At 37.1% G+C, this 27,330-nt stretch overlaps 1 protein-coding gene across 1 annotated transcript in view; it reads right to left on the reverse strand.

The window, feature by feature from the left end:
- The window catches only part of LOC131791619 (titin-like), a 79,287-nt gene extending 52,830 nt beyond the window's left edge, over positions 1-26,457 (reverse strand). The window contains exons 1-16 of the mRNA XM_066159679.1: positions 26,294-26,457; positions 20,074-20,382; positions 19,369-19,647; positions 18,430-18,717; positions 17,778-18,086; positions 16,957-17,235; positions 15,954-16,241; positions 11,968-12,276; positions 11,262-11,540; positions 10,305-10,592; positions 9,653-9,961; positions 8,692-8,970; positions 7,688-7,975; positions 7,028-7,336; positions 6,202-6,477; positions 5,704-5,991 (exon numbers count right to left, since the gene is read on the reverse strand). Coding sequence (XP_066015776.1) covers positions 5,704-5,991; positions 6,202-6,477; positions 7,028-7,336; positions 7,688-7,975; positions 8,692-8,970; positions 9,653-9,961; positions 10,305-10,592; positions 11,262-11,540; positions 11,968-12,276; positions 15,954-16,241; positions 16,957-17,235; positions 17,778-18,086; positions 18,430-18,717; positions 19,369-19,647; positions 20,074-20,382; positions 26,294-26,354 — 4,438 coding nt within the window. The 5' untranslated portion in view covers positions 26,355-26,457. The remainder of the gene's footprint in view (positions 1-5,703; positions 5,992-6,201; positions 6,478-7,027; positions 7,337-7,687; positions 7,976-8,691; positions 8,971-9,652; positions 9,962-10,304; positions 10,593-11,261; positions 11,541-11,967; positions 12,277-15,953; positions 16,242-16,956; positions 17,236-17,777; positions 18,087-18,429; positions 18,718-19,368; positions 19,648-20,073; positions 20,383-26,293) is intronic.
- Between the last annotated feature and the right edge of the window lie 873 nt (positions 26,458-27,330).

Genomic DNA, 27,330 nt, shown 5'->3' on the forward strand with positions numbered 1-27,330 from the left:
AATCAAGGCATTATTCAGAGGTTTAAAAGTGCAACACAGCTGATTTGATCATCAAACACTCGATGTTTATCTCACGTTCGTGCCTAAAAATTGAAAACGCACATTTAGGGAACGGGCAGTGGGTTCAATAATTGCCGGCAAAGGAGAGCAGTAAAAAAAAAAAAAAGTTTTCCCACTGTGCTTTTCATTTCTTTATCAAAATAATAGCAAAATTATGAAAAATGTCCGTCTACGTGTAATTTAGATAAATTAACTCAAATATACAAACAGTGAAAGCAAGCAGCTTGCAAGAAGTTCAGGTTTTGCCGTTTTAGCGTAATAGTCGTGGTTAGCCTCTCTATTTTGATATCTTCTTGTTGCCTTTTCCGCCCTCTTAAAAAATAAATGAGTTTAAATAGCGTGACAGTGCCTTAAGTAGACCCACGGGAAGTTTACACAAATCAAAGTGGCATATTTTGCATCTCCTTCACGCTCGATTGCCTTTGCATTTGCAGTTGTCTTGGCGTCTAAATCATTTCACGTTCAATATCCAAATAAACATTATCTTTACTGGGTGCTTTCTACCTGCTTATGTAATAATCTTAGCTCCAGTTCATTATTTCCTTAAGTTGTATCATCTAGTCATTTGAAGACGTGTTGATTTGTAAGGAGAGAGAGTACAGGTTGATCAACTCTAGCAGTGAAAGGATCTGGAAAGTTTACCGAATGTTGCTCAGTGAAATTCATCGGATATTGCAGAAAGCATTTAAATGAATAAATTACACAGCATAAAAGAATGACAAAAAAAAAAGACAAAAACGAAACTGCTGTACTTATCGCTTACGTCACGGTCATGTCTAAGTCAATTTGCCGTAGATCTTAATTACTAGTCGTGACAATTACAATTACGGCTTTCGATTGTTGATCAAAACTAAATCTTAACATAGCAAGGTTGGGTAAAGATTAAAAACCGAATGTTTCAATGAGGAAAATAGGCGAATGAACCACGCACGACTTTCGAAAGGCCTTGAAAGTGTGTTACGGTTTAAACGACACGCACAATAGTTTTTTTCCCAAAGCTTTCCAAAAGAAACTTTAGATTTACCAATTCATTAAGGAAAGTTCTCTTACCCTTAATAACTGCCCTATAATAGTTTTCAACAGAAAAAGCCAGCCTTTGAGGTAAAAAGAATTGACAAACTTCATCATCCGTAAGAGCTGAAATTCAAAATTCCTTGGGGTCATTCAATCGTGAACAGCTGAGCTCTAGTTACACCAAACAATAAAATATGCCTGATTCAACTTGTTAACAATTCTCAATTTTTACTCCACTTTTTGCTTAAGAATTTAGATTGAATATACCTAACCATCATAAGTCGAATTAATTGTTTGTTATGATTCGAATGTATGTGAAAACCTGAAGCTGACACGAGCCCCTTTCAAACGTATTAACTAATCGATCTCGCTTAGCTCACTGCTTGAGTGCAAATTATCGTCTTTCGATTTATGAAGAGCAAATCGAATAAACCAGAGGCGCAAAGGAAACTTAACACACGTCTTTACATAAAACAAATTCACTTAATCGCGGGACAAGTGTAAGCTCACAGTGCACCCGGAAGTTTTGTCATAAATCAAGGAAAACTTGTTAATTGAAACTGATATCGGTCGAAAATGAGCTGGCATTATAAACTTACATATATAAGAGATTAAAAAAGTGCCCCGGATTGGCTGGTAAGGCCTAAAATCTAGAGATCTTGTATGTTTGCATATCACTACGACACGGACGTGTCACAGCCTGAACTGACAAACTAGAATGTACTCGCATAGCTGAGGCAACTAACCTTGATGTGTAAGAGGTACAGCAATTAAAAGAAGGAAAGCTATTCTAACAACCATTTCAGCATCAAACTGTCGCGTGTTCCTTCCGTTTAAAGAGCATAGTCAATTTATCGCTTTGGGCAAATTTAAATGCAATGGTATGCAAATTTGCCAAGCAACCGATTAAAGGCAAATTGACAGACATGACGAGTCAATCAAATCGACAAAATTTTTGAGGTCAAGGCCGATCATAAATATTCAGTAACTCAGAATATAAAAAGAGACGATACTAAGTCACTTAGGATTGTCTTGATTTTGAAATTTGTACGGCGAAGTACACAAGATAGGCGAATGCTTCTGATTACAGACAGTCAGGGAGTTTTATGTACTGAGGTCGCAGACTCCAAGTGGAATAATTTATCGCTATATCACGTTACCCAAATGGAAACGTTCGTCTTGAGTTAGCATGGTGAAATGTTTCAGTCGAAACTGTAACAAAGAGAGAGTAAACATTGGTTCGCAGTTATCGTAATATGTTCCCAGTGACTAACTTTCTTATTATCTATAGGCAAAACAAACAAAACATTCCATATCTAAGAGTCGCTATTCTTTTTGAAAACAAACAGAATTATCTTTATGACAACAGCAGCTTTGCGGTCTGCCGTCAGAGGTTTTACAATCGGATATGATCAATATCTCAAGAGGGGATATTAATGGAAATATCACGAGTAAATTTCGGGCAGCTATCAAAAACCAATGTTTCGTAAGGTCAGTAAATTCTGAAAACTGCAAGCTCGTGGACAACTTGCACATTAGCAAAATATATAGTAAACACAAAAACTAGTATCAATAAATTTCTTGAGGAATCTCAAAGCCTGCAGCCTAACTGAGTTAACGAAAAACTTTACAAATTCTAAAAAATGAACAAAGTACATGAACAGACATTCGTCGATAGAAATCACGTCAATCGATTCCTTTTACCTCTGTCTTGCTTACTCTTTCAAGTGATATTTCAATCCTTAAAAAAATGATTGATTTAATTAATTTTTCCGTCGTGATTCAAAATATACTCCAAATACTCCTTGCAAGTCAACTGTGTGAGCGAGCCTTTACCATTTGACGCGCAAAAAGGTAGACCAAGCACAAGAAGGAAAAGATTCCAAACATCGATAAACAAATTGAAATAGAATGTTCTTTTCTTGGAACTTGCCAGTAGTTATGAAAATGCAATCTCAATTTGTTTAGAGCACTGAATAATCACTAGTTTTTGTGGAAACAAAGCACCACGGCATGTTAGAGAGCTACAGCTCCTCAATATTTTAGAAAATACAATTTGCTTACATTGCACCTCCAGTGTGGCTGCATATAAGGTATTATTTCTAAGGCTGTTTTCAGCGACACATCGGTATGGCGATTGGAGGAATTGTGGGTTGTATGTGGGTTTATATGCTGAAAATGGAGCTACTCTATTCAGGCCTTATTTTCACCACTGCTCAAGTAGTGTTCGTTACTGCGAAGATCGCTTTCATATTCACGCCTTTATCCGCAGTTCAAATATATGACTTTCGTATATTCACAGTCGTTTAAGAATAACTTAGTTCAATGAAAGGTGCTCTTTGATACCGTGGGAATTAACAGTGCCGATTTTACAGATAAAAATTTATTCTATTGTTTTGCGGCTTCCCGAACTGTCTAGATGCGGAGAAAGGCCGCAAACCGCCATATGCTGTTTAGAATGATAAGGGAGATTTAAGTGTCTAGCGATTGCTTCGGATACGTCCTCGTCATTTCATTCTACTGCGCGGACGAGTTTTGCACCAGGTTGGTCATTGGTTTGAAATGAACCTCTGACCAAAAAGTTGCCTATGCTGTTTTTGTCACGTTTGAATGAAATTAGCGAATTAGTAATTTTAAGTTTTTAAAGAATGATAGATTTAACTGCTTCGTTATGAGGGTGAAATGTGAGAGTGAACGGGATGCGATCAGTATTTTCCTTCGCAGCCGTTTGTAGTGCTGACTGTCGATCAATTCGTTAGGCGCAGTGGTGGCCTGTTTGAATGACAGAAACAGAATAACCACGTTTATCGATCAAAAATTGGCACATTGCCTCTGATTATTCGGAGAAATCAGAGTCGTCACTACATAAACGACAAAGTCTGAGAACTGTGAAGAAGGTGTGGCAGTTTGGGGCCTTTCCCCAACTATAGGCAGTTCAATAAGCCGCAAAACTCTAGAATAAAAATCATCTTTCAAATCGGCACTCTTAATCCGTACGGTATCAACGAGCGCTTTTCATTCAACTCAGTCATTTTTATTTTCTCTTCACCATATTCCCACTAACAGCGTAGCTCCATTTCCAGCATGTAAACCCACCCATAGTTCATAATTCCTCCAATCGCTCTTTTTGTAATGCTTTGACAAAAAATAAGTGATGGAGGTTTGGGGATCTTTGGAGCCGCCTCAAGTTTGGGATAATTTAATGTGGTGGTGATGAGTTGGTGAGGGTCTGATGGGGATGGGTGGGATTTTTTTATGTGGGGGGGAAGGGGGGGGTTTGGTGGGTTCAGGTGACGGAGTGGGTATCAATCGTAAGGGAGGGGGGTGGTGGTGACGAATTAGTGTGCCAATGGCCGACATAAACATTCATCCATCGAGGTACTATATAACATTTTGAATTAAGTCGCTAAGTAGTGAAAGTCAAATCCAGAGCATATTCGCATACCACAGAAATTAGTAAGGTCTGTAAAAGAATGATCTTATGGTAGCCTGCGTGTAGCCATACCCTTCACCCCCCCGAGATTGTGAAATGGAAGCGTGGGAACGTCTACGAAAACCTGACACTAAACTTGTTCTATGATGTCATTCTTGTGCAAGAAAACATATAATGGCTTTTAATTAGGTAACCCTCTTTGTCGATTCTTTCTTGAATTCTGAATGGCTAGAGTTGGTGGTTTTCTTTCAAAATTACGATCAAGCTGGTGATCAGAGTGCTTTCACGGTCGACTTTACGAATAAGGGAGACCTACGACGAGGTTTGAAGACCATTTTCCGCGACTTTTGAGATAGAGACATTTTAAGAAGAACAGCAGACAACCATAGATGTGTTTTTAAAGATTACGACGTCTCCGTTTCGTTTCTAATTGGCTATGGAAAATCTTCAATATATCAAGCCGCGCCAGATATCGATCGCCTCTCTTCTCTACAAGAAACCGTTCACTACATTTATTGTGCCGCCCGTTAAAGCTCTCATGGAAGACCAGGTGCTCTTTCTCAATGGTCTTGCGCCAAGAGGATTGTCCGCCTTCAACTTTCGGTCTCTTTGCGAACGGTGCTGCGAAGCTAATAAATTAAAACTAGTTGTTTCTTGCAGCGATTTTTTTCTACTGACAAGGTCGCCCTTTATTCACACGTACAGCGTAGTTATCTTTTAAAGAAATCCGTAAAACCTTGAGATTCTGCGGCAATGATCCAACTTTCTTAGACGACCGTGGCACTGAAAAACCGCTTAAACATTTAAATCTGGTTTCGTAAGCACGATGCCAATCGAACAACGTCCTGTTCTTACTCTACACCAAATATCACCGAATATTTTTCTATATCCTTAAAGCAAAGTATATAATTGAAGGCGGACACTGAATTGCAAATTTGCCCGAAACTATGGAAAATGAATTCATTTGAATTGTTGTTTACTTCGATTACCTTTCTCGCTAGCACGCAAAAAATAATAACAAGTTACACCATTTTGCATAGATTATAATGACGCCATAGAACGCGATTAGTGTCAGTTTTCTTAGACACTTCCGTTTCACCTTGCGGAAGAGGGTACGGCTCAATTAAACAAAACAAAACAAATAAAGGAAGATTCAACACTCGCAAGCTTCACTGAAAAAGTTCTCTTAGACTTACAATGCACTGTTAGGGTCGCTGGAGATGAAGTCACAGTATCCAAACTGTTATTAGCCACACATCTGTATTGACCTGCATCTAATTGCTGGACATTTGATATAGTCAATTGGTGGTTTCCATCATTGAAAGATATATTAAGTCGCGCATCTGCAGCCACATTCAATTCCGCTTCATTCTTTGTCCAAGCAGCATCAGGTGTAGGGTATCCTGCTACTATGCAATTGAACACAGCAGTTTGTCCTTCCACTTCCGTGGTATCACGTGGAGATTGGGAGATTTCAGGAGCAACTGTAAATATAAATAATAAAAATTACATTATGAGTCTTTACAAAATCAGACATAATTTACAAGATGTAGTGCGACCTGTTGGTTAGAGCACTGTATCAAATAAGAAAACAAATGAAACCGACGTTCCTTAAAAATTTTTTTACCGAAGATGAATGTTAAATATACAACAATTTATATCTAAGTCGTATCGTAAAGCATAGTTAAACTCACATCGAACAGTCACTATGGCGGCATTGGAGGTAGCATCCCCAACATTGTTGCTCGCAACACACCGGTATGCTCCGTTGTCTTTTCTGCTCACGTTCGTTATTGCCAGCTGCTCGTTGTCTGTTGAAAAACGCATCCATACATCATCTGAATTTATAGCAGATCCATTTTTCGTCCATGATATTGTCAAAGAGCTTCCTGTAGCGTTGCAAAAGAGAGTCAAGTTCTCTCCTTCTTTGACCGGATCAGCCTGTGGGTGCGTCTCAATGGCAGGCGTCACTGTAGAAATGCAAACAAGTTTTTTAAACTTATGAAGTTTATCTATTATTAGTTTTTTTCCGTATCCAAACAGGTTATATAAATTTTCTCGAGCCGGTTCCAACCCACATAACTAGGCACCAGTTGGAGTCCAAAGTGTAGGAATGTAAAGCACTATATCTTTTCGCCAAAGACTAAACCAATAATGACGATGCCACTATTTTAACATCAGTGCGACATTTTACAGAGGGTTTGCCAGGAAGACTCGATGCATGTTATTTTCTGAGTCAGATTGAGGTCAGAGGGATTGCAAAAAATATGATTTTTACACAACTCAAAGGCTCCTTGACCTTAAAGATCGAGCTCTTCGTCTCGATCCTTAACGACCAAGAAAACCGAAAGCAAATACCAAAGCAAAAATCCAGCAAAAACAAACAAACCAACCAACGAATAAACAAATAATGCAAATCTCTTCAGTGGATAGGTGATTTTTGATCCTAAATGAGATAATTAACGCCGAATGATTGCTTTGGGAAATTGTATTTTTGTGTTCATTCGTAACAGAACATACCTTGAACAGTAATCGATGTCCAATTCAAGGAACTACCACCAACATTTGTGACATTACAAGTATAATTTCCAGCATCTTCTAGGGAAATTGTGGTGATTAACAACTGAGCTTGGCTTTCATTATGATGTGGAATAGTCGCTCTTGGCCCATTTGAGGGAACAGTGAGGGTTGATGCAATCATGTTCCCATCATTTAGCCACTGCACTTCAGACGCGGGAGGCAAGGCGTTAAACCTGCACGTTAGCAGTAAATTTGTGCTGTTGGCTACATAATGTATTTGATCTCCGTCAATTGTCACCTCTGGTGCAACTGAAATTTAAGAAAATGTTGTAAAACCACTTTTCCTTAATACTCAATTTTACAGTTAGAGTTAGATGCGAAATAACAGTATCTTGCCTACGTCCTTTATAAACAGATGAACTGAGAAGGAAGAAAAGAGGATATGTGAGCTGAAGGCGACTGAGGAAGACTCGCACGATCAATTATCACCCAGATGTCAACTCATTTTGGTCCGTTTTAAAATCCTTAGCAATGTACCACCAGAGGTTGACTGGCTTTAAAAAAACCTGTATAATATGTTATTTGAGGACAACAACGCAAAAGACACAATTAAACATTCAGTACTCCAATACTTCAAAGATAAACCACTGTTAGACTCACATTGCACTGTAAGAGTCGAAGGAGATGACTCTGAGGTCTGCAAACTGTTTTTAGCGACACATCTATATTGTCCTGCATCTGACTTTTGAACATCTGTTATTTTCAAAGTGTGATTTCCGTCCTTGGAAGAGACACTTAGTCGTAAATTTGCTGTTACATTTAATTCGACGCCATTCTTTGTCCAAGCAACCGCAGGTGTAGGGTATCCAGCCACCATGCAACTGAATACAATAGTCTGTCCTTCCATTTTCGTGTTATCAATTGGAGGTTCGGAGATTTCAGGCCCAACTGATATATAAAAAAAGCATAACAAAATGAATAAATAAACGCATAAGAATTGCAAGTCACTGTAATATTAAACGTATTCACAAAATATTGCACCACTTGTCACTTTAAGTCAAGGATAGTGTACTTCCATAACTATGCAGCTGTGATCTAAGTTAAAGCTAAGTGAACAACAAAAAATCAACCTTTTTCCTTCAACACTCAAAACATCAACGCCTACATAAACAGGTCTGCAATCATCAACAATAGTGATTGTTTTTTTCTAAACTAACAAACCAACAAATAATTTGCAATTTTGCTTTAAGGATTATTTCGTTCCGATAAAGTAACAACCGTTGCCATTTATTCAGTCTAAGTTGGCAGTTGCAAAAATATCGGGCGTAAAAATTGGGCGTTAAAAATATTCGAATCCAGAAGCCCAAAATGCTTATACAGCACCCCAACCTCTAGAAAACTAAGCATCATGCAAAATGAGAGTAAAAAATCCTCATGACAATCAGCTGCTTGTTCGATTTGAAAGAACTCTGCTGTGGCACATTAAAGTCAAAGTAAAGAAATATTTGCCCAAACAGGTCAATCACCCTTGAAGGTTAAATATTTACATATACACATATACATATTAAATACATATTAAATATATTTGTCGCTTCTCAGGCCAAACATATGTTTTCAGTAAATTGACATTTCGCAACAACTCGTTAAACCATAATTGTACTCACATTGAACATTTACTATGGCAGCATTGGAGGTAGCAACTCCAACCTCGTTGCTCGCCACACACTGGTAGGCTCCCCTGTCTGTTTTTCTCACATTAACTATTGTCAGCTGTACGTTTTCTCTTGACAAAAGGATTCTCGAATCCTCGCTGGAATTTACATCAGATCCATTTTTTTCCCATGATATCCTCAAAGAGCTTCCAGAAGCGTTGCAAAATAGAGTCAAGTTTTCTCCCTCTTTGATCGGACTGGCTTTTGGGTCCTGCTCTATAGAAGGCGTCACTGCAGAATGCAAAGAGCTCATACATAAATGAAAAATCTCCTCAGCTCTACAGCAGTTTTGCATGTTACAAATTTGCTCTCCCAGGTGTCCCTTAAGCCGGTTATTGCATTTTAGGACTAGATTTTCACCCCTCCCTTGACTAGACGAACATTGGCGTCTAAACATGCATGGAATTTCCCAATGATGTTGGTAATTTATTTTCTTATTTACTTCAGAATAAAAATTTTCGGCCAATTATGTTACTTGCGACGCGTGAGAAGTAGAGGGTCTCAATGGAGTAAACCAGTGACGCCCGATAACATTTGCCCTCTGGCGTAAAAATTGAAAAATTTTAATTAGTGACCAAAATTGACCAAAAGTTTAACCTTTAGCCGTAAAAGCCAGTACTCCATTGAGTCTCTCGAGGTACCCTAAGGTCTTAGAGGACTGACGCACAGATCGGTCTTTCAATGTGTGACATTTCATGAGTCAAATTTTGGCCACACGCTTTTTAAAAGATTGATCTTGGACTATAAAACATTCCTTCAACTTCACACCGAACTTTTGACAAACCAAAAACAAACAAACAAACAATTACAAAACACAGCAAGAAGATCCTGAATGGGATAAGTACGGCTGAGCAATTTTTACAGGAAAGGAAAAAATGTTTTCATGTTCAAGTTTATTTACATGGCAACATACCTTGAATGACAATCGATGTCCAGTTCAAAGAGCTACCAACATTATTTGTAACATTGCAGGTGTAATTTCCAGTATTTTTCAAGGAAACTGCGATGATCGACAGCTGAGCTTGGCTTTCATTTTGGTGTGAAATAGTCTCACGTGACCCATTCAAAGGCGTAGCAAGGGTTGATGCAATTAGAATCCCATCTTTTACCCACTGCACTTCAGAAACGGTAGGCAAGGCTTTGAATTGGCATGTCAGTAATAGATCAGTGCCGTTGGCTAAATACCGTTTTTGATCTCCAATGATTGTGACTTCTGGCGCAACTAGAATTCAATAATACGACATAGAAACTGTTCTTTAGTAATAAGATCATATTGAAGTTAACGGAGATCATTGTAAAACGAGAGCTTACCTAGGACCCTTTGATAACAGAAACCGCAAGTCAAAAATTTGAGAAGAAGAAGCTAAAAAATCGAAAACAAATTTGACGCTGTTCCCTTCAATGTCCAGCACATATATTTAATCCATTGAGGAACTTCAAGTATAGCATCATTGGCTTTGTCAATAACATCGATATATAGAATTTGTGATCAACATTGAAAGAAACTGGAATAAAACAGTAGTGAACACTAGAACGTTACAAAGATAAACTACTTTGACACTCACATTGTACTGATAGGGTCGCTGGGGATGAAGTCGCGGTATCCAAACTGTTTTTAGCAACACATCTGTATTGTCCTGCATCCAATTGTTGAACATTTGATATAGTCAAATGGTGGTTTCCATTATTGGAAGATGCATTAAGTCGCACATCTCTTGTCAAATTCAATTCCACTCCATTCTTTGTCCAAGCGACATCAGGTGTAGGGTATCCTGCTACTACGCAACTGAACTCAACGGTATGTCCTTCCTCTTTTGTGCGACTAGTTGGAGGTTTGGAGATTTCAGGTCCAACTAGTAATATGAATATGAAAAATCAAAATTAATTCACTGCAAAACAATACACATTTCGCAAGATACTGCAAGAATCGCCGTTTGTCTTTCCGTAACCCTGCAACACTGATTTGAATGATAGTTATTCTGTTTGATAACTGTAAAAGACAGCAGGGATTAAAAAATCGATTTGGATTAAAACGATTACAAAATTGTTTATATCAATAATCCACATTACTATAATACTATATCGGTAGACAGCGTTGAAGGCGTGCGCTGATTGGCTTTTGAATCTCCGAATATCCTTTTCTAATCACCTCCGAGCAAGGAGCGCGGGATTCTTGTCTGAGAATATTGTAATAATTAAAGGAAAAGATGAGTTAAAACCATCTTTTTGTGTCATATTATCGCACTGTTTTAGTATATCCGAAAAGAAATACATATATTCACCTCAGCGTCGGCGGCTAGAGGTGGATATTAACCGGCTCGCCGCTTCGCAGTTTGGTAAATATCCGCCACTCCCCACCTCCACTTCGGTGGATACTTGTTAATTTAGTAGACTGTATAAGTATGTCAACTTAAGAATGCAATTTTTGTCCACTATCATCTTAAGCCTAGCCAAGCAGGAAAACAGAAACTTCAAGGCTGCCAACAAGTTGAAACGGCCTGTTACGTTTTCTCTGTACTTACATTCAACAGACACAAAGGCAACATTAGATGTGTAGTTTCCAACCTTGTTGCTCGCGACACATTTGTATTCCCCTTTGTTTACCCTGCTCACGTTCGTGATAATCAAATGTCGATTGTCATCTGAAAAACTGATCCTTGAATCCCCTGAGGTGGTTATATCAGATCCGTTGAATTTCCACGTTATTGTTAGAGAGCTTTCAGAAGAGTTACAAAATAACGTGACATTTTCTCCTTCATTGACGGTAACAGTTTCCGGCTGCAGTTTGGTAGAGGGCTTCTCTGTAAGAGGGTACAATTATTTTAGTCAGTTACTTGGTATTCCAAGGTATTTAACAATTTTACTCCTACGTCTTCTTTCGAAGCCTTCTAAAGTGTACTAAGTTAAACTTTCCTTTGATCAATTTTTTTTGTTTATTTTTTAATTTTGGTTTTTATATTTTATTTGTTTAAGAGGAAGGAATGGTTGTTGTCTAAAAATTATGGCAAATTTGTTTGACTGATCAAATAATTTCATTCTCATGTTGACGAGAGAATTGTTTTGTGGCAACGGTTTTGTTTTGGAGAGGGCGAAAAAGGCACATGCCTTTAGAACCCCTAAAAAAAGGATAGATTACAGATCACATGTTAAAAAAAATTAACCAGGAACAGTAAGAGAAATAATGCCGCGAATATGCTGTACATCATATAATGAACACCGTATACATGCCTTGAATAACAATCGATGTCGAATCTGTTGTACCATTGACTGTATTTGTAACATTGCAGATGTAATTTCCAGAATCCTGTGAGGAAGCTGATGCGATTAACAGCTGTGATAGACTTTCATTATAAAAGATGTCAGTCACTCTTGATCCACTATTAGTCTTATTGGCATTAACTGCAATCACTTTTCCATTTTTTTTCCACTGCACCCTAGACACAGGCGGTGAAGCGTTATACCGACAGATCAACGTGAACTTCTCGCCTTTAGCTATAAACTGTTCTTGATCACCATCAATTGTAACTTCGGGCTCATCTGAAATTCAAATTAAACTCTTAGGTCAAAGTGACATTTTTTCAAAGCTGTTGTTCTTTTGAGAAAACAAACGCCCGCGAAGGAGACTACGGTGATATGAAATCAACGATTCAAAATGTCACTTCATTATTCAATTCACAGGGCGAGCAGGAATCAAACGGCTGGGAAAGAATCAACAGAAGCCTTTGAAGTCTTTGAGTACTGATCCGAAAAATTAAATTAAATCTCGTAACTCGACCACAAACCCATTCTGTCAGCTCATAATAAACTGTTTTCCTCCCATAAATGATGGTGTAGTAAAATCTGTCATATTCGAATTAGAATATATGACTCGCTTTGTTATTTAACCCTTTAACTCCTAGAAGTGACAAGCATGTAACCTCTCTCCATAAAATCCAGCCATTATTCAGAGGTTTAAAAGTGCAACATAGCTGATTTGATTATCAAACACTACTCCTAAGTGATATCAGCTATTATTAATCTCGCGTTCGTTCGTAAAAAATCGAAAAAGCGCGTTTAGATAGATAGATAGATAACATTGTAAAAAAATCATATGGCAGCCTAATAGGGCTGAATGGCATGATTATTAACAATTCAATACTGGCTAAAATTATATTCACAGAGCATATTATTTACAAGAATGATACAAGAATAATACACAGACCTATTGTTTACACATGGCTGGTAAATATGTCTGGGAGAAACGTTTATTGGGTCAACAAACTGACGTTGATTTCTAAGATTATATAAGTAATAATGGACACGTAGGGAACGTGCAGTGGGTTCAATAATTGCCAGTAACGGAGAGCAGTATAAAAAAAAGACTGAAAGTTTTCTCACTTTGCTCCTTATTTCTTAATCAAAACAATGGTAAAATTGTGAAAAATGTCCGTCTACGTAAAATGTAAATAAGTTAATTCAAGTATATGAACAGTAAAAGCAGGCAGCTTGCAAGAAGTTCATTTTTGCCGTTCAGCGTAGACTTCGTGGTTAGCCTCTCTATTTTGATATCCTTCCTTCCTTTTACAAATTTAAAATAAATTTTGAGTTAAAACTGCGTGACAGTGCTACAAGCACACCATAGGAAGTTTACACGAGTCAAAGTAGCATTTGCAGCTTGATTACCTTTGCATTTACAATTGTCTAAGCGCCTTAATCATTTCACGTTCAATGTCTTAAGAAACATTCTCTTTACTGGGTGCTTTGTACCTACTTATGTGATAGTCCTAGCTTCTGTTCATTATTTCCTTAAGTTTTATCATCTAGTCATTTGTAGACGTGTTGATTTGTAAGGAAAGAATGTAGATTGGTCAACTCTGACAGTGAAAGAATCTGGAAAGTTTACCAAATGTTGCGCAGCGAAATTCATTGGATATTCCATGATGTATTCAAATAAAAAAAATCACATCATAAAAAGAAGAAATAATAAAAAGCGAATGTTTCAATCAGGAAAAAAGGGCAAATTAACCATACATGACTTTGGAAAGGCCTTGAAAGTGCGTTGCGTTTAAAACGACGCGCACAATGTTTTTGTGCTCTGAATTTTTCAAAAGCGCCTTAAAATTTACAAATTCATCAAGAAAAGTTCTCTTTAATACGCTTATAAATTGCCTTGTATGGTTTTAAACGGAAAAATCCAGCCTTTGTGATAGAAAAAATCGCCAAACTGAATCATCCGTAGGAGCTGAAATTCAAAATTCCTTAGGGTCATTCAATCGTGAACCGAACAGCTCGATTTACTCCAAACATCAAACTATGTCATGTCTGGTTTAACTTGCTAACAATTCTCAATTTTTATTGCACTTTTTGCTTAAGAATTAAGATTGAAGGTATCTAACCACCATAATTCAAATAAATTGTTTGTTATAATTAGAAAGTATATGAAAGCTGAAGCTGAGACGAGCGCTGTTGGACGTATTAACTAATCGATTTAGCCGTGTTTAAGAGCAAGTTATCGTCTTTCAATTGATGAATGGCAAATCTTGTAATCCAGAAGTTCAAACTAAACTTAAATTACAATCCATCACATCAAACAAATTCACTTAATCACGTGACAGGTATAAGCTCATGCAACACCCGGAAGTTTTGTCATAGATTAAGGAAACATGTTAAGTTGAAACTAAAATCGATCGAAAATGAGCTGGCATTATGGACTCTAAGATATCTCGATGCAAAAGGTGCCCTGGACAGGTTGGTAAGGCTTAAAATCTAGAGATCCCTTCAGTTTTACAATTATGCATGCACAACGCTAGAAGACAGATGCGTGTCGCAGCCTGGATTATTAAACTAGAATGTACTCGCTTAGTTGAAGCACCTAACCTTGATGTGTAAGAGGTACAGCAACTAAAAGAAGAAAAGCTTTTCAACATCAAACTGTCGCGTGTTCCTTCCGTTTAAAGGGCATAGTTATTTTATCGTTTAAGGCAAATTTAAATGCAATAGAATGTAAATTTGCCAAACAACCAATTATAGGAATATTGACAGACATGACGAGTCAATTAAACCTACAAAATCTTTGAAGTCGAGGCCGGCTATCAATATTCAGTCACTTAGAATATAAAAAAGGAGACGGTATTTGGTCGCTAAAGACAGTCTTGATTTTGAAATTGAACGGCGAGGTACACAAGATAGGCGAATGCATCTGACTACAGACCGGGGAAGTTCTATTTCCCGAGATCGCAAACTCCAAGTGGAATCACTTATCGCTATATCACGTTACAAAATGGAAACGTTCGTCTCGACATGTTCCTCTCGAAACTGTAACAAAGCGAAAGTAAGCATCGGTTCGCAGCTATCTTAACATGTTCCTAGTGAATAACTTTCTTGAAGACCATTGTTATCTATGGGCAAAACAAACAAGAAATTTCCAGAGTCGCTATTCTTTTTGGAAACAAACAACGTTATCTTATGACAACAGCAGCTTTGCGGTCTGCGGTCAGAAGTTTTACAATCGGATATGATCAATTTTAAATATTATCAAGAAGGTATATAAATAGAAATTGACACGAGTAAATTTCGGGCAGCTATCAAAGGCCGATGTTTCGTAAAGTCAGCAAATTCCGATAAGTGTTGGCTCTTGGACAACTTGTACGTTAGCAAACTACAGTAAACATAAAAGCTAAGTACATTTTTTAAGTATCAGCAAATATCTTAAGGAATCTCAAAGCGTGCAGCCTAACTGAATTACCAAAAACTTAACAATGGCGATAGAAATCACGTCAATCAATTCCTTTTGCGTCTATCTATTGCTTCCTCTTTCAAGTGATGTATCAGACGCGGGAGGCAAGGCGTTAAACCTGCACGTAAGCAGTAAATTTGTGCTGTTGGCTACATAATGTATTTGATCTCCGTCAATTGTCACCTCTGGTGCAACTGAAATTTAAGAAAATGTTGTAAAACCACTTTTCCTTAATACTCAATTTTACAGTCAGAGTTAGATGAGAAGGAGGAAAAGAGGATATGTGAGCTGAAGGCGACTGAGGAAGACTCGCACGATCAATTATCACCCAGATGTCAACTCATTTTGGTCCGTTTTAAAATCCTTAGCAATGTACCACCAGAGGTTGACTGGCTTTAAAAAAACCTGTATAATATGTTATTTGAGGACAACAACGCAAAAGACACAATTAAACATTCAGTACTCCAATACTTCAAAGATAAACCACTGTTAGACTCACATTGCACTGTAAGAGTCGAAGGAGATGACTCTGAGGTCTGCAAACTGTTTTTAGCGACACATCTATATTGTCCTGCATCTGACTTTTGAACATCTGTTATTTTCAAAGTATGATTTCCGTCCTTGGAAGAGACATTTAGTCGTAAATTTGCTGTTACATTTAATTCGACGCCATTCTTTGTCCAAGCAACCGCAGGTGCAGGGTATCCAGCCACCATGCAACTGAATACAATAGTCTGTCCTTCCATTTTCGTGTTATCAATTGGAGGTTCAGAGATTTCAGGCCCAACTGATATATAAAAAAAGCATAACAAAATGAATAAATAAACGCATAAGAATTGCAAGTCACTGTAATATTAAACGTATTCACAAAATATTGCACCCCTTGTCACTTTAAGTCAAGGATAGTGTACTTCCATAACTATGCAGCTGTGATCTAAGTTAACGCTAAGTGAACAACAAAAAATCAACCTTTTTCCTTCAACACTCAAAACATCAACGCCTACATAAACAGGTCTGCAATCATCAACAATAGTGATTGTTTTTTTCTAAACTAACAAAGCAACAAATAGTTTGCAATTTTGCATTAAGGATTATTTCGTTCCGATAAAGTAACAACCGTTGCCATTTATTCAGTCTAAGTTGGCAGTTGCAAAAATATCGGGCGTAAAAATTGGGCGTTAAAAATATTCGAATCCAGAAGCCCGAAATGCTTATACAGCACCCCAACCTCTAGAAAACAAGCATCATGCAAAATGAGAGTAAAAAATCCTCATGACAATCAGCTGCTTGTTCGATTTGAAAGAACTCTGCTGTGGCACATTAAAGTCAAAGTAAAGAAATATTTGCCTAAACAGGTCAATCACCCTTGAAGGTTAAATATTTACATATACACATATACATATTAAATACATATTAAATCTATTTGTCGCTTCTCAGGCCAAACATATGTTTTCAGTAAATTGACATTTCGCAACAACTCGTTAAACCATAACTGTACTCACATTGAACATTTACTATGGCAGCATTGGAGGTAGCAACTCCAACCTCGTTGCTCGCCACACACTGGTAGGCTCCCCTGTCTGTTTTTCTCACATTAACTATTGTCAGCTGTACGTTTTCTCTTGACAAAAGGATTCTCGAATCCTCGCTGGAATTTACATCAGATCCATTTTTTTCCCATGATATCCTCAAAGAGCTTCCAGAAGCGTTGCAAAATAGAGTCAAGTTTTCTCCCTCTTTGATCGGACTGGCTTTTGGGTCCTGCTCTATAGAAGGCGTCACTGCAGAATGCAAAGAGCTCATACATAAATGAAAAATCTCCTCAGCTCTACAGCAGTTTTGCATGTTACAAATTTGCTCTCCCAGGTGTCCCTTAAGCCGGTTATTGCATTTTAGGACTAGATTTTCACCCCTCCCCTGACTAGACGAACATTGGCGTCTAAACATGCATGGAATTTCCCAATGATGTTGGTAATTTATTTTCTTATTTACTTCAGAATAAAAATTTTCTCGAGGTACCCTAAGGTCTTAGAGGACTGACGCACAGATCGGTCTTTCAATGTGTGACATTTCATGAGTCAAATTTTGGCCACACGCTTTTTAAAAGATTGATCTTGGACTATAAAACATTCCTTCAACTTCACACCGAACTTTTGACTTTGGTCACCTTTGGCCAAAAAATAAATAAACAAACCAAAAACAAACAAACAAACAATTACAAAACACAGCAAGAAGATCCTGAATGGGATAAGTACGGCTGAGCAATTTTTACAGGAAAGGAAAAAATGTTTTCATGTTCAAGTTTATTTACATGGCAACATACCTTGAATGACAATCGATGTCCAGTTCAAAGAGCTACCAACATTATTTGTAACATTGCAGGTGTAATTTCCAGTATTTTTCAAGGAAACTGCGATGATCGACAGCTGAGCTTGGCTTTCATTTTGGTGTGAAATAGTCTCACGTGACCCATTCAAAGGCGTAGCAAGGGTTGATGCAATTAGAATCCCATCTTTTACCCACTGCACTTCAGAAACGGTAGGCAAGGCTTTGAATTGGCATGTCAGTAATAGATCAGTGCCGTTGGCTAAATACCGTTTTTGATCTCCAATGATTGTGACTTCTGGCGCAACTAGAATTCAATAATACGACATAGAAACTGTTCTTTAGTAATAAGATCATATTGAAGTTAACGGAGATCATTGTAAAACGAGAACTTACCTAGGACCCTTTGATAACAGAAACCGCAAGTCAAAAATTTGAGAAGAAGAAGCTAAAAAATCGAAAACAAATTTGACGCTGTTCCCGTCAATGTTCAGTACATATATTTAATCCATTGAGGAACTTCAAGTATAGCATCATTGGCTTTGTCAATAACATCGATATATAGAATTTGTGATCAACGCTGAAAGAAACTGGAATAAAACAGTAGTGAACACTAGAACGTTACAAAGATAAACTACTTTGACACTCACATTGTACTGATAGGGTCGCTGGGGATGAAGTCGCGGTATCCAAACTGTTTTTAGCAACACATCTGTATTGTCCTGCATCCAATTGTTGAACATTTGATATAGTCAAATGGTGGTTTCCATTATTGGAAGATGCATTAAGTCGCACATCTCTTGTCAAATTCAATTCCACTCCATTCTTTGTCCAAGCGACATCAGGTGTAGGGTATCCTGCTACTACGCAACTGAACTCAACGGTATGTCCTTCCTCTTTTGTGCGACTAGTTGGAGGTTTGGAGATTTCAGGTCCAACTAGTAATATGAATATGAAAAAATCAAAACTAATTCACTGCAAAACAATACACATTTCGCAAAATACTGCAAGAATCGCCGTTTGTCTTTCCGTAACCCTGCAACACTGATTTGAATGATAGTTATTCTGTTTGATAACTGTAAAAGACAGCAGGGATTAAAAAATCGATTTGAATTAAAACGATTACAAAATTGTTTATATCAATAATCCACATTACTATAATACTATATCGGTAGACAGCGTTGAAGGCGTGCGCTGATTGGCTTTTGAATCTCCGAATATCCTTTTCTAATCACCTCCGAGCAAGGAGCGCGGGATTCTTGTCTGAGAATATTGTAATAATTAAAGGAATAGATGAGTTTCTTATCCCACTGTTTTAGTATATCCGAAAAGAAATACATTTCACCTCAACATCGGCGGCTAGAGGTGGATATTAACCGGCTCGCCGCTTCGCAGTTTGGTAAATATCCGCCACTCCCCACCTCCACTTCGGTGAATACCGGCTTGTTAATTTAGTAGACTGTATAAGTATGTCAACTTAAGAATGCAATTTTTGTCCACTATCATCTTAAACCTAGCCAAGCAGGAAAACAGAAACTTCAAGACTGCCAACAAGTTGAAACGGCCTGTTACGTTTTCTCTGTACTTACATTCAACAGACACAAAGGCAACATTAGATGTGTAGTTTCCAACCTTGTTGCTCGCGACACATTTGTATTCCCCTTTGTTTACCCTGCTCACGTTCGTGATAATAAAATGTCGATTGTCATCTGAAAAACTGATCCTTGAATCCCCTGAGGTGGTTATATCAGATCCGTTGAATTTCCATGTTATTGTTAGAGAGCTTTCAGAAGAGTTACAAAATAATGTGACATTTGCTCCTTCATTGACGGTAACAGTTTCCGGCTGCAGTTTGGTAGAGGGCTTCTCTGTAAGAGGGTACAATTATTTTAGTCAGTTACTTGGTATTCCAAGGTATTTAACAATTTAACTCCTACGTCTTCTTTCGAAGCGTTCTAAAGTGTACTAAGTTAAACTTTCCTTTGATCAATTTTTTTGATTATTTTTTAATTTTGGTTTTTATATTTTATTTGTTTAAGAGGAAGGAATGGTTGTTGTCTAAAAATTATGGCAAATTTGTTTGACTGATCAAATAATTTCATTCTCATGTTGACGAGAGAATTGTTTTGTGGCAACGGTTTTGTTTTGGAAAAGGCGAAAAAGGCACATGCCTTTAGAACCCCTAAAAAAAGGATAGATTACAGATCACATGTTAAAAAAAATTAACCAGGAACAGTAAGAGAAATAATGCCGCGAATATGCTGTACATCATATAATGAACACCGTATACATGCCTTGAATAAAAATCCATGTCGAATCTGTTGTACCATTGACTGTATTTGTAACATTGCAGATGTAATTTCCAGAATCCTGTGAGGAAGCTGATGCGATTAACAGCTGTGATAGACTTTCATTATAAAAGATGTCAGTCACTCTTGATCCACTATTAGTCTTATTGGCATTAACTGCAATCACTTTTCCATCTTTTTTCCACTGCACCCTAGACGCAGGCAGTGAAGCGTTATACCGACAGATCAACGTGAACTTCTCGCCTTTAGCTATAAACTGTTCTTGATCACCATCAATAGTAACTTCGGGCTCATCTGAAATTCAAATCAAACTCTTAGGTCAAAGTGACATTTTTCAAAGCTGTTGTTCTTTTGAGAGAACAAACGCCCGCGAAGGAGACTACGGTGATATGAAATCAACGATTCAAAATGTCACTTCATTATTCAATTCACAGGGCGAGCAGGAATCAAACGGCTGGGAAAGAAACAACAGAGGCCTTTGAAGTCTTTGAGTACTGATCCGAAAAATTAAATTAAATCTCGTAACTTGACCACAAACCCATTCTGTCAGCTCATAATAAACTGTTTTCCTCCCATAAATGATGGTGTAGTAAAATCTTTCATATTCGAATTAGAATATGTGATTCGCTTTGTTATTTAACCCTTTAACTCCTAGAAGTGACAAGCATGTAACCTCTCTCCATAAAATCCAGCCATTATTCAGAGGTTTAAAAGTGCAACATAGCTGATTTGATTATCAAACACTACTCCTAAGTGATATCAGCTAATATTAATCTCGCGTTCGTTCGTAAAAAATCGAAAAAGCGCGTTTAGATAGATAGATAGATAACATTGTAAAAAAATCATATGGCAGCCTCATAGGGCTGAATGGCATGATTATTAACAATTCAATACTGGCTAAAATTATATTCACAGAGCATATTATTTACAAGAATGATACAAGAATAATACACAGACCTATTGTTTACACATGGCTGGTAAATATGTCTGGGAGAAACGTTTAATGCGCATTATTGGGTCAACAAACTGACATTGATTTCTAAGATTATAAGTAATATTGGACACTTAGGGAACGTGCAGTGGGTTCAATAATTGCCAGTATCGGAGAGCAGTAAAAAAAAAAAGATTGAAAGCTTTCTCACTTTGCTTCTTATTTCTTAATCAAAACAATGGTAAAATTGTGAAAAATGTCCGTCTACGTAAAATGTAAATAATTTAATTCAAGTATATGAACAGTAAAAGCAGGCAGCTTGCAAGAAGTTCATTTTTGCCGTTCAGCGTAGACTTCGTGGTTAGCCTCTCTATTTTGATATCCTTCCTTCCTTTTACACATTTAAAATAAATTTTGAGTTAAAACTGCGTGACAGTGCTACAAGCACACCATAGGAAGTTTACACGAGTCAAAGTAGCATTTGCAGCTTGATTACCTTTGCATTTACAATTGTCTAAGCGTCTTAATCATTTCACGTTCAATGTCTAAATAAACATTCTCTTTACTGAGTGCTTTGTACCTACTTATGTGATAGTCCTAGCTTCTGTTCATTATTTCCTTAAGTTTTATCATCTAGTCATTTGTAGACGTGTTGATTTGTAAGGAAAGAATGTAGATTGGTCAACTCTGACAGTGAAAGAATCTGGAAAGTTTACCTAATGTTGCGCGGCGAAATTCATTGGATATTCCATGATGTATTCAAATAAAAAAAATCACAGCATAAAAAGAAGAAATAATAAAAAGCGAATGTTTCAATCAGGAAAAAAAGGCAAATTAACCACACATGACTTTGGAAAGGCCTTGAAAGTGCGTTGCGTTTAAAACGACGCGCACAATGTTTTTGTGCTCTGAATTTTTCAAAAGCGCCTTAAAATTTACAAATTCATCAAGAAAAGTTCTCTTTAATACGCTTATCAATTGCCTTGTATGGTTTTAAACAGAAAAATCCAGCCTTTGTGATCGCCAAACTGAATCATCCGTAGGAGCTGAAATTCAAAATTCCTTAGGGTCATTCAATCGTGAACCGAACAGCTCGATTTACTCCAAACATCAAACTATGTCATGTCTGGTTTAACTTGCTAACAATTCTCAATTTTTATTGCACTTTTTGCTTAAGAATTAAGATTGAAGGTATCTAACCACCATAATTCAAATAAATTGTTCGTTATAATTAGAAAGTATATGAAAGCTGAAGCTGAGACGAGCGCTGTTGGACGTATTAACTAATCGATTTAGCCGTGTTCAAGAGCAAGTTATCGTCTTTCAATTGATGAATGGCAAATCTTGTAATCCAGAAGTTCAAACTAAACTTAAATTACAATCCATCACATCAAACAAATTCACTTAATCACGTGACAGGTATAAGCTCATGCAACACCCGGAAGTTTTGTCATAGATTAAGGAAACATGTTAAGTTGAAACTAAAATCGATCGAAAATGAGCTGGCATTATGGACTCTAAGATATCTCGATGCAAAAGGTGCCCTGGACAGGTTGGTAAGGCTTAAAATCTAGAGATCCCTTCAGTTTTACAATTATGCATGCACAACACTAGAAGACAGATGCGTGTCGCAGCCTGGATTCTTAAACTAGAATGTACTCGCTTAGTTGAAGCACCTAACCTTGATGTGTAAGAGGTACAGCAACTAAAAGAAGAAAAGCTTTTCAACATCAAACTGTCGCGTGTTCCTTCCGTTTAAAGGGCATAGTTATTTTATCGTTTAAGGCAAATTTAAATGCAATAGAATGTAAATTTGCCAAACAACCAATTATAGGAATATTGACAGACATGACGAGTCAATTAAACCTACAAAATCTTTGAAGTCGAGGCCGGCCATCAATATTCAGTCACTTAGAATATAAAAAAGGAGACGGTATTTGGTCGCTAAAGACTGTCTTGATTTTGAAATTGAACGGCGAGGTACACAAGATAGGCGAATGCATCTGACTACAGACCGGGGAAGTTCTATTTCCCGAGATCGCAAACTCCAAGTGGAATCACTTATCGCTATATCACGTTACCAAATGGAAACGTTCGTCTCGACATGTTCCTCTCGAAACTGTAACAAAGCGAAAGTAAGCATCGGTTCGCAGCTATCTTAACATGTTCCTAGTGAATAACTTTCTTGAAGACCATTGTTATCTATGGGCAAAACAAACAAGAAATTTCCAGAGTCGCTATTCTTTTTGGAAACAAACAACGTTATCTTATGACAACAGCAGCTTTGCGGTCTGCGGTCAGAAGTTTTACAATCGGATATGATCAATTTTAAATATTATCAAGAAGGTATATAAATAGAAATTGACACGAGTAAATTTCGGGCAGCTATCAAAGGCCGATGTTTCGTAAAGTCAGCAAATTCCGATAAGTGTTGGCTCTTGGACAACTTGTACGTTAGCAAACTACAGTAAACATAAAAGCTAAGTACATTTTTTAAGTATCAGCAAATATCTTAAGGAATCTCAAAGCGTGCAGCCTAACTGAATTACCAAAAACTTAACAATGGCAATAGAAATCACGTCAATCAATTCCTTTTGCGTCTATCTATTGCTTCCTCTTTCAAGTGATGTTTCAATCCTTCAAATATGATTGATTTACTTTTTTTCTTAATTTGAGCCAAATTCAGTCGTAGTGATTCAAAATATATCTTCAGATACTCCTTGAAAGTCAAATGTGTGAGCGAGCCTTTCCCTTTTGACGCGTTTAAATGAACAGGCACAAAAAGGAAAAGATTCCAAACATCGACAGACAAATTAAAATAGGATGTTTTTTTTTTTGGAGCTTGCTAGTGGGAATGAATGAAAGCGCAATCTCGTTCTGTTTAGAGTACATGAATTGACAGACAGCCCAAGCTCCAGATGTGAGATGATCATCTTGCGAAATAGGATTCATGGCGAAATTATAAGAGTTTGTTTTATAAAATAATTCAAACAGTACGCGCGCTCTGATTGGCCATAAAACCATTTTACATGAGCGTATGTAAACACGGTTTTCGTTCCTCTTTCATTAGTTATTTTATAAAAGAAATGTAAAATGGTTTCCGTGTTTACATAGCCTGATTTAAACACTTGGGAGGTTGGGAGAACACTCGATAAGCTGGAAACCACTCCGCTTCGCGTTGTGGTTTCTTACGCTTATCTCCCAACCTCCTGCGTGTTTACATCAGGCTATGTGCACACGGAAACCCTTTTTCATTTCTTCATTAATCATGAAAATGATAGCAGTACAAGCATTTCAACCGTGATTAGTACACTAAACATTCCCTAAAGAGATTAAAGGAGCAAATTTTAATTATTATTGAGGCTAAAATATAGCAGAGCATCCACTTTGTTTACGACGGTATACTGTACTCAAAGAAAATTTAAAGCTTCTGACTCTGCTAGAGTCTTGTTCACGGTGAATTGGTCAGATTACGAGACAAGTGACGTGATCAACCCAGTTCTGATCTTTAGAGGGTTTAAACTCCCTCCTCTCCACGTCTCTATTCATACCAGTGATATCGCATGGCATGTAAATTTAGTGAAAACAAGGCTCAAACAGAGCCAAAGATTGCCATTTTTTATTATTATTATTTATTTATTAATCTTTTTTATTTTTTATTTTTTGCGCCCTGTGACGTCAAGAATTTAAGACCTTGACAAAAACAACTCCATTTCAATTACTTAAGAAATAGCTATTATCTTCTCAATATCATAGATAAATTCACATAACCATGATAAAGTTATCACAACGTTCGGCAAACGATATTCATAAATCTCTCTCTCTCCCTTTAGAAAAATTATTTCTCTAATCATCTGACCTAAAAATTATTTGCCTTTGAATGAATGAATTTTTCGTTGCGTGACAGTAAGAACAACCTATTGTTTCACGAAGCCATTCCTAGTAAAAGCATTGAAATGATTTCTCCTAATTACCTTCATTCAACGCGTTTCCCCTAATTTAAGAGCTTGTGCGGATGCAAATCAAACAACTATTGTTGCTTCAAGTCTTAGCGATGAGTATATTTTAAAAGTACGCGTTTATTTCGGGTGTTACTAAACTGAGGATCAGCACACCGCGGAACCTTTGGAACCTGGGTAACCATTATTTTTTTGTTAACAAAAATAATTAATGATGAAATAAAATAACAACTAAAATACCCTAACATTGTTCGATCGATATTCCGTTTTCGCTTATAAGAAAGATAACGTTAAAATAGAAATATGTTGTTTTGTTTTTTTTTTATGTACCTTGACATCCAAATAAAGTATTCTCCTTAATACCCGAAAACGAACCTTCATCTGATGATTTTTTTTTCTTACAAAAGAATATGGGTTCCGAAGGTTCCGCGGTCAGCTGATCCACAGTTTAGCAATACTTGTTTGTTTCTCCAGATCATCATTCGTGACGACGACCTCATGATGAGCCACGCACTCACGAGATCGTCGATTGCAAATGGTTTTCAAAGCGAAATAAAAATAACATCAAATGGAAATATACATGGTCTACTTTCAATTTCAACCCAACACTTTAAAATTGTATTCGACAGAAACAGCCATTCGTTGTTAGAGTAATTACCAATGAAACAGTGTCCGACAGACATCAGCAACACGGAAGTCTTAACCACGCGTGTGCATAAGACAACTCACATTTTAGAGCAATGACGAAAGAGAGATCGATTTACTTTCTCACTCGTTGAGTTGCAGCCAAAAATCATTTCGCTGATAGTAGTTTGGCACTTAACAGAAAACTTTCTCCAAATCTCCTACACGGACCTAGACCCAATTCTAAATAATTGCGTGTTTAGTTGATGATGATGCGAATTACGACTTTCCGGTTGAATGAAATTCTTTGATATGATTTTATAGTACTCAGAGAGGTTCATGTCTAAAGCAAGAAGAAGGATGAATTTGTCTGAATGTTTTCTATGATCAAACACTTAAAATTTTAAGTCAGATTAAAGTTCAATTAGTGGCGGGATTTAGCGGTTGTCGCTCCCAACATCTTCGCTTCGGGAAAAAAAAAGCCGCTTTTCATCCTCCTTTTTGCATCAAATTTGTCATTATTCATATTTTCTTACTGTTAATCGTTTGGCCAAATATTAAACCGACCCAAAAAGACCAGTTTTTCTTGTCCTGCATCGCATCTAGGCTGCTTGTTAATTATTTAACAGTTTGAACGTATTCATTCATATGTATCAACATGGCGTGCAAATTAGATCATTCTACTGCTTACCTTCGGCGGAGAAAACAAAAAGAATACTGAAAATGATCAGTTGTGCCACTCCCTTCATCATTCGGTCTACGTTTGGCGTCCTTCGCACATCGAATTAGCTTTTTTAACAATGTTAAAACGACGCTTTCTTGAGGATGAAGGTTTGAATATTCGCTAAGTCGTGGAATGCGTTCTATGTAATAAGACGAGGCTGTTTTGGGCGTAAGGTATGAATTACGTCTTATCTGGGTAATCATTTACTTGGCGGTCACGCACATCACTCAGTTCAGACGATTTTTGGTATTTAAACCGAGGAAAGTCTAGGAGACACTAAATAACGGCTCTTCCGCAAGACACTTTTATTGAATATAGTTTTTAATGATTTGTAAACAATCGGCGACTGTATTCGGGCGATAGAAACCTGCCTGTCTTCATTCGATTGCTTCCGCAGGGAAATCTTATTTGGGGAACTAGTCTATTCCGAGTATCAAATTAAAATATTTATAATTTTCCACGTAGTTGCTTTTCATTTATTTCTTGTTCTGAAGTATTTCTGGCAAACCAAATGGTGTAAAATTTCACAAACTCCATGAATCTGTCCTCATTTTACATCAATAGTCCAAAAATATATTTCAGCTTACAATAAAAGCTCAAAATTGAAATGTTGATTTTTAAATATGTTTATCTTTTTTTTTTTCCTCAGGAGGCACGGTAAGGAATCCTGCGATATGATTGGTTCTCAGCGCTGTACTACTGAACAGAGGTAAAACTTTGGACATTAATCAATCGCCGATGAGACTGAATAATCATTTCCGTAAGATCATTTACTGTTTTTGAATAAAAAATTGTCTTGACAGTCCTTGCCAAGACTGGTTCAGGTGTTCCTTCGAAAGTGTACACGACCTTTTTTTTTTCTTACGCGCTCTCTAATCGACAGGTGTCAGATTGTGACAGATAATTGTAAAAATAAATGTTTCAAAGTTTGGTTGGAAACCTTTTAAGTCACCTTTATCATCACGCAAATGAAAATATAATCTTGAAGCATCTCTTTAATTTGC

This window comes from Pocillopora verrucosa, chromosome 12 (assembly GCF_036669915.1).
Source record: "Pocillopora verrucosa isolate sample1 chromosome 12, ASM3666991v2, whole genome shotgun sequence".
In the NCBI taxonomy this organism is placed as follows: Eukaryota; Metazoa; Cnidaria; class Anthozoa; order Scleractinia; family Pocilloporidae; genus Pocillopora; species Pocillopora verrucosa.